The sequence below is a fragment of the Dioscorea cayenensis genome, chromosome 6 (genome assembly GCF_009730915.1).
Source record: "Dioscorea cayenensis subsp. rotundata cultivar TDr96_F1 chromosome 6, TDr96_F1_v2_PseudoChromosome.rev07_lg8_w22 25.fasta, whole genome shotgun sequence".
NCBI classification, from domain to species: Eukaryota; Viridiplantae; Streptophyta; class Magnoliopsida; order Dioscoreales; family Dioscoreaceae; genus Dioscorea; species Dioscorea cayenensis.
In genome coordinates, this window is record NC_052476.1 from 17,884,528 (window position 1) to 17,893,084 (window position 8,557).

Genomic DNA, 8,557 nt, shown 5'->3' on the forward strand with positions numbered 1-8,557 from the left:
TTCACTTCCCCTAAAGGCATCAATGACTTCCGTCCCATTAGTCTCATCAACTTTTCTTGAAAAATGATCTCAAATCTTCTTGCTAATATACTAAGTCGGGTTATCAATTCACTAATAGATGATTCCCAATCTACCTTCATTAAAAGTAGGTGTATCGCAGACAACATTGTTTGCTGCTCAGGAACTGATTTTCAACATGCAAAAGCGGAAACTTCTTGGGCACGTTTTCAAAGTAGATTTTACAAAAGCCTTTGATTCCTTGGGCTGGAATTTCCTTCTAGACATCTTAGCTACTAGAGGTTTTGGACCCCATTAATTATCCTGGATTCATAATATTCTCAGTACTGCTAAGGTTAAAGTGTTTTTCAATGGAGAGCAACATGGATACATTCGTTGCAAGAGAGGTCTTAGACAAAGGGGCCCTCTCTCCCCTTTGCTCTTTGCCTTAGTAGCTGATATGTTGAGTGTCATGTTCTGGCATGCTCTCCGGACGAAGGTATTATTAGGTGTTCCCCTTGAACCCTTGAATAATATTTGCCACCTCCAATACGTGGATGATCTCATCATCTTTACTGCAGTGGACATGATGACCTTCAAATCATTGAACTGATTCTCTATCTCTTTGAAGGTGCCTCAGGACTTACAATTAATTTCTCAAAGAGCTGCCTGTATTCCCCAAACTACGGCTTTCAACCTAACGTGACCTCAGCAGCCATCCTAAACTGTAAAAGGGATTGTCTTCCTATCACTTATCTTGGAGTCTCATTTTCTGGAAGGCAGCCCAGACGTCAGGACTGGATGAAGCTAATTCTTATGGTTCGCTCTAAGCTCTTGTCCTGGAAAGCTAATTACCTTTCTCTTGGGGATCACCTCACCCTCACAAACTCTGTTTTAACTTCAATCCCGACCTACTGGATGTCAGTATTTAAATTACCTGCTTAGGTTGTCAAAGAGATTGACAAAACCCGAAGAGACTTCTTTGGAAAAGACCGGAGCTGGGATCAAAGGGGTTCCGTCTAGTAGCTTGGAATAGAATTTGCAGGCCAAGCAATTTGGGAGAATGGGGAAACCTCAACCTTCAGGTCTTCAATAAAGCTCTTCTTTGTAAATGGTGGTGGAAAATTTATTCTGATCAAACTAGTTGTTGGTCTCGAATTATTCATTATAATTACCTTAATAGACACCGAACAGGGCCAATGTACCACTTACCACCACGAAACAAATCCCTCTTCTGGGCAGGAATCACTCCGATCCTGCCTCCCTTCAGATCTTGCATTTCCAAGACTGTCAAAAATGACAATTCCACTTTACTCTGGTTTGATAACTGGCTAGAAGGACGTGCCCCCAAGGACTTATGTCTAGACCTCTTCAATGACTGTAACCTCCCTTGGGTTACAATATGTTTAAGATCTCACTTCTCATGTGACTTTCTTCCGTACAACTTCCTTCTTAGAAAGTCTACCCTTTCATTCCTCCATACAGATTGTTCCTGTAATCAGGAAGATGTGGAATTATGGAATCTGGAGAACAATAGAGTCTTCTCTATTCGTTCTTTCTATAAGTTCCTAATGGATGGAGGAGTGCGTAGCAATCTTTACCCTCAATTTTGGAAAGTGGAATGCCCAAGTAAAATATCTTTATTCTGTTGGTTAGCAAGTGAAGATAAAATCCTAACACTATCCAACTTAGCAAAAAAAGGATGTAATGCGCATATTCAACTCTACTTTCCTGCCTTTATCCTCCATAATTGCTAAAATCATTCACATGGTTCTCGCCTGGTTTTCTGCAGCTAGGGACTCGTAGCTCAGCACCTTCCCTCGGACTCTATCTAGAAACTCAAGCGTGCTCTTGTCTTTCTGGGTTCACGTTCGACTGAGCACAATGTCACCTTGGACCCACCAGCTAGGGAGTTATTCACATCGTATTCTCTAGCACCCGATGAAGACCTCTGTTTTCCTTCTGGAGGACTTCGTCTTCTCCGTTGTGCTGTTTTCTTTTTTCCTGTTTCCCTTGGACCTTTTGTTTTTGTTGTTAGAAGCTTATTACTTCCGGTAATAGCTATCTAACTTGGTTGTTGTTTTCTTTTGCTTTCAGTTGCTTGTTTTTTTATTTGTTCTTCTTATTCTTGGTCTTTTCCTTTTAATAAAGATGTGGTTTATCCACTTTTATCAAAAATAAAAATCACAATTATATGAATATATATAATTTTATATAATTTTATGGTTTTCTATGTTGGTTTTTAACCTCTAATATGGGAAGGGTCTGCCTTAAAATCATTTGGCATAATCAATCCTTAAAGACAAAGAGAGACAAAACCGAGGCCTATGTGTCACACTTTCTTTAAAATAGATTCCTCCGGTGCTTGGATTTGAACTATCGTCTACTTACACGGAACTTAAAAATTTTCTAAAGTTGAAAGATTAAAGCCTTTTATATAACTTTAGAGCTAACCTTTGGAATTTTAAACTTATATGTGACTAATCATTGAAATTTCAAACATAAATTTTGGAGTTTCAATAGTTATAAAACTTTTCAAATTCTAGAATTCAAAAGCTTTGAAACTTTTTAAATTTTATGAAGTTGAAAAAAAACTCTTCAAATTCCAAAATTAATTAGAATTCTAAAATCAAAGTTTTTTTAACTTCTAAACACCTATTCTTATAAACAAAAATCAACTTTTAAATTCCATTCATTATTAAATTTTCCAACATTCTATGGATGTGCATTTCATTATATCAAACCAAACATTGAATCCTTTATAATTTTATGTTAAATTTTAGTTAAGTAAACTAAGATTTACATAGATTATCAATCATAACAACAATAATAGAACTTGAGGGAAGAATGACATAAAGAGAAAAAGAGTTGAGATGAGATCTAGTTTTCTTTTTCTATATCTTAAAGAATTATTCCAAACAGCATCTAACAAATGCATGCTTGAATTATAAGCTGCTTCGTGTCTTTGATGCTAATTGAACCAAAAGTAAAACACCTACTTGTGGGATGCCTTGAATATATATATATATATATATAATGATATTGAAACATAATCAAATAAATTTATAGGTAAGTTTTTTTTACCATATCTCATCACATATTATAAATATTTATACAATAGAAATATTTTAAACAAGTATAAAAAGAATATATATTAGTCTTATTTTCATAAAAGTAATTAACAACAAATTACTATACTATATCGGGCAAAAGTAGTTTCAAAACATCACTTTTTGATAATTTTGTATTTAGCAAACTCACGAATTCATTTAATACGAGCAATCAACATTTTTTTTTTTTGCAAAGTTTAATATGTTAGATTTTCAAAACCACTAGTTTCTATGCATGAATTATAATTTTATTAAATATGTATTGTGAGATTTTCAAATAAAGCTATTTTGAGATTTATTTTTAAAATTTTTAAACTAATTTTATGACTAAAATAAGAAAAACCAAGCTGCTGAGACTCCGTGTTTTGACCACAAAATCATGAATATATGACAAAATTGGAGTACTATTATAATCGGATGGCCATATTTTCCTTGCTTTGGACAATAATCTTGCAAAGAATTCTTGTCTATTGCTTTATTTATTTATTTTTGTTGTTCACAAGCATTCAACATGACATTTACATTATACTTTATCATTATTCGCATAGAATTTTTGTTTAATTAGACCATCCTTTCTTTTTCAATCATGGTTACTTTAATAAAAATGTTTCTCTAACTTAATTTTCTAGAAAAGGTTTATTTCATCCTATCTACTAGAATGATCTTGTGGTTGGAAAACTTCATATAATTATACATATATAACAAAACGAGTATTATGAAAGAAGTTTAGTTAGAATATTAGAACAATAGAAGAAGAAGAGAATCTTTGATTAATTGTGCAAGAAGGAAGCATCTATTCCCTTGTGGACATGGTAAATGTTATGCACTTACTTCTTTATATTTTCTTTATAGCTTTTGCATAATGTCCACAAACATGAATGAGTGTGAGAGATAGAGAGAGCTTTATATTGTTCTCACACATCTTTGTTTTTTTCTCCTTTATTTGTAAGGGGCCAAATATGAACTTAAAACTTTGACCAACTTAAATTTTGTTGGGATTTGAATGATGGGAATGCCTTTGATGAGATGAGAGGATGAATGGGAGAGACACTCTTCTATTCCACAAAAGACTATGTTGTGAGCCACTTAAGTCTTTAGAAAGAAAGAAAGGTCCCCCTCTCACCAACACTATACACCACATCATTTGGCTCCACCTCAATGCACTTTTATGGATATGTCTCTCTTGAATCATCTTTCTCTTTAGTGAATTTCTAAAGTGAATTTTTTAAGCATACATCACTTCATTCATCTCTTAAAACCATAGTATGGGACTTCATGGTATGATTGTTGTACAAATGTTGTCCTTCATGAGCTTATAATCTATCTTCTCAATTATCATATTTAAGTCTTATGTTCCCCTCCTAAATAACTTCTCCTCTTTGGAATTTGTATTTATTCTAAATTAATCTTATAAACATTGTTAGTTGGATTAATTAATCTTATGTATATTTATTGTCGTATGGCTTCTAATGCCATGTCAATAATCTTATGTATATTAATTAATTCCTCATTTGTAATATCATTCTCATGATAACAAGCACGTGCTTTTAACATTGTTACTTCTAACTAGTGAACAACATGAAATTTATCCAAATATTTTTTAAAAAATAAATAATATTGAAAAAAACTCAAAAAAATAAATAAACAAATAATCAAATTTCATATAGTATAATAAGGACTTATATATCTTCTTGAAAAATCTCAGAAGATCTTTGCAATACAAGTTAAGTTAAATCAGGCTTAAAATCTATCAATATTCCATTTTGCATTTGATTATTTTTTTCTTCAGTAAAAAAATATTTGTAAAGTGATAAAAGATAATAACATTATTAAATTTTTTTTAATAAAACATGGACAAGTCATATGTTATGGGTGTACATACATAGACATAGAATTACTATCTCAATACATCTATGTTATTACTCTACGTAAGTTGAGATTCAAATTTGTTTTCTCAGTAAAAATACAAATATCCCATATATAAGATCGGATTTCAATAGACCAAAAATTCATTGGCTATTAAACTTTCTTTTAATATAATATATATATATATATATATATAAACCAAAATATTGCAGTATACTAAAACTCTCTCTCTCTCTCTCTCTAAATATTGCAGTATACTAAAACTCTCTCTCTCTCTCTCTCTCTCTCTCTCTCTCTCACCTTTGGCAAAGGAGCAAGAAGCGGACTGAAGTCATTTGCTTTTATATCAAGAAGAAAAAGAAGAAAGCCAAGAGAGAGAGAGAGAGAGAGAGAGAAAGAGAGCTGGTAATAATCTCTGATCAAGCCATACCATCTCTCTAGGAAACAGCACCCTATTCCTTCTTATATGCTATCCTTTTGTTCTTCTTGAATCTCTTCCAATTCTATTAGTCCAGCTGCTGAAAGATACATACACAGAGAGAGAGAGAGAGAGAGAGAGAGAGAGAGAGAGAGAGAAAGGAGGAGGCAAAGAATGTTCCATTCCAAGAAGCCAACAACTATGAATAATTCACATGAAAGGCCTATGTGTGTGCAAGGTGACTCTGGTCTTGTCCTCACCACTGATCCTAAACCTCGACTTCGATGGACCGTCGAGCTTCATGATCGGTTTGTCGATGCTGTTACTCAGCTTGGAGGCCCTGACAGTAATCATCATAATTCTTCTTCTTCTCCTTCTTCTTTAATTCTTCTTCTTCATCCTCTTCCTCTTCTTGTCATTTTCTTGTTTTTTGCACTGATGACTAGACATTCCTATTGAATTGCTTGATAAGAATTATATACCTTTGTCTTTGTAGAGGCAACTCCAAAGACTATCATGAGGGTTATGGGTGTTAAAGGTCTTACTCTTTATCATCTCAAGAGCCATCTTCAGGTATATTGATTCATTTATATATATATATATATATATAAATATGTGTGTGTGATTATATATATATATATATATATAACCATGTTCCTCATCTCTCTATTTGTGGATATAGAAATTTAGGCTTGGTAAACAACCACACAAGGAATTTAATGAAATTCAAATCAAAGAAGGTGAGAAAATACCATTGTTTTATTTCCTAAAGTTATGGTTTATGTGTGTGTGTGTGTATGTTGTAATTGTTGATAATCATATCTTCTGAAATAGATATGCAAAGAAATGCAGCATCATCTTCCGGTATGATGCCTCGTAATATGAATAAGTAAGTTGAATTGGAACTTTACCTTAAGAAGATCTTTGTTTGGATTGAATTCCTTTGTGTTGATTATTATAAATTGTTTATGTAGGAATGTTCATATTACAGAAGCAATCAGGATGCAGATGGAAGTTCAGAGAAGATTGCATGAACAATTAGAGGTAAATATTCCTTCTAAACAGCTAATTGTAATATAATTAGGAGAATGGTAAATTATTTTCCTCAAGGATGAGGGTTCAACTCTCTCTCACAATAATGGTTGAGCGTCATGGCTTTTCCACAATACAAAAGATTTGATCGCAATATTTCATCAAAGGATTGTGGGTGAATAGGTACAGAAACATCTTCAAATGAGGATTGAAGCTCAAGGGAAGTACATGCAGAGTATATTAGAGAAAGCATGCCAAACAATCACAGTTGATAACTTGGCCACTTTGGGAAACATGAAAGACATGAACTCTCAAATGAGCTTCCCTTGTCTTCAAGATCTTCACATATACGGCAGCAATGGTGGCGATCAAATCGACATGCAAAAGCACTTGGAAAGATCATCTCTTGATGGATTTCTTCATAACGATGACAATTCTTGTGATCTAGGCAAGAAGAGATCCAACCCTATGGTTCTAATGGAAAAAACCCGATGATATGGACTGATGATTTACTTCGGTTTCAAGATCAAATGGGGTCCCAAGAAGAACCATCCAAGAGTAGTGGTCATCTTCAAATTGCACCGTCTTTGATCGGCGCCACTGGTATTGACATTGATTCAATGCCTAATGTGTATGAGAGTAAGCCGATGATCTCTACCGACAGTGGTGGGGAAAACAAACGGCATGGTCGCTCATCGATTGAAAGACCATCTCCCCGACGATCTCCTCTTGATGGTGAAAGAATTAACTCAATGATCAGAGGAGGGACATCACCTCAAACAAGAAATTTATCTTATGGGTGAGAACTAACTTTGTTATTGAGTGTGTGAATAATTTTAGTCTTCAAATCTTGGTGGCATATGAGGGTGTCAAAATAGATAAAGAGTATGAGAATTGAGAAGTCTTTCATGGAGTAGTGAAAATTCTATCTTTCACTGAAGACCAAGCAATATATTTCTTCTTTGTTTCCATGGATGAATGCATGCATGCATGCATGAATTTATATAATCATCTATATATCTATATGTTTGGGAAATGAATATATAGATATATGTATATGGACCCCAATGTTTCAAGCTTCTTTTAGAAAATGTGAAAGCAGTGAAGATCTACATCAATCACATCCAAGAATTCTCATTTTCACATGAAGATAAATTCACCAACTAAATTTTTGCCAATGTAACACTGCTTTTCTTATTTTTTCTAGTTGGTTGGTGCACCAAGTTAGTTACTCTCATCATTACAAAGCTCAAACATGCAGATCTAACAACATAAAGGAAAAACACATACACACAAAAGAAAGAAACATTAGCCTCAATGGAGACTCTTCTTTTGCGTAATAAGAGAGGTAAAGTTAGTCACTTGCTTCTTTTCTCTTTATCATGCTCAGTCTATATATATTAATCTAATGCCATGCTAAATCTCTCTCTCTCAATACCTTTATATATATATATATATATATACCTGCATGACTTTCTCTTTATCATACTGAGGCTAGATACATTAATTTAATGGCATGTTAATGAAAGAGAAGGGAGAGAAAGCTTTATTGGTGTCAGGAAAATTTGAAAGGAAGAAGGAAGGGTGCAAGTTGGCAAGAGAAAGAATGGTGAGCACTTCCATGAGTGTGGTTCTCAAGGAAGCTTCTCTTAACTTTGAGCTTTGAAGGTGTCTGTGGGGACTATTTGCTGTCATACAGAGAAAAGCAATACATACATGCATACATACATATATATATATATACATATGAATTTGATATGAATGAGATATTGAATTATTTTTTTATTCTTATTGGATTGGATGATGATCTCTTTCATTTGGTTGTTTCGCCCAAAAACATAAAAAGTGTTGGTATAGTTCTGAAATAATAATAATTGTTGCTTATATACTCCTTCGACAAAAAATTAATTAGAAAAAATTTTTATGAAGCATGGACATACGACAGTTAATTATCTTCATTTATCAAAAATAATTAGAAAAACAATAATAATATTTGCATGGACAGATCGGGACATCAAAAAATAGTTCTAAAAAAATTAATTAGAAAGTGTTGGTATCATTTATCTTCTTTTTTTTTCTCTTCATTCATCTTGGAGCATGGACAGAGGAAAAAGCATAAACATTAATAATAAAA

General features: G+C 33.3%; 1 protein-coding gene across 1 annotated transcript; it reads left to right on the forward strand.

Moving 5' to 3' along the window:
- The first annotated feature begins 5,254 nt into the window (after nt 1-5,254).
- LOC120262905 (myb family transcription factor IPN2-like) lies at nt 5,255-8,136 on the forward strand. Its single transcript, XM_039270815.1, is given in 8 exon segments — nt 5,255-5,737; nt 5,888-5,964; nt 6,074-6,131; nt 6,226-6,280; nt 6,366-6,435; nt 6,607-6,880; nt 6,883-7,222; nt 7,631-8,136. Coding segments are annotated over 8 exon segments (1,179 nt in total). The 5' UTR covers nt 5,255-5,565; the 3' UTR covers nt 7,764-8,136.
- The last annotated feature ends 421 nt before the right edge of the window (nt 8,137-8,557 follow it).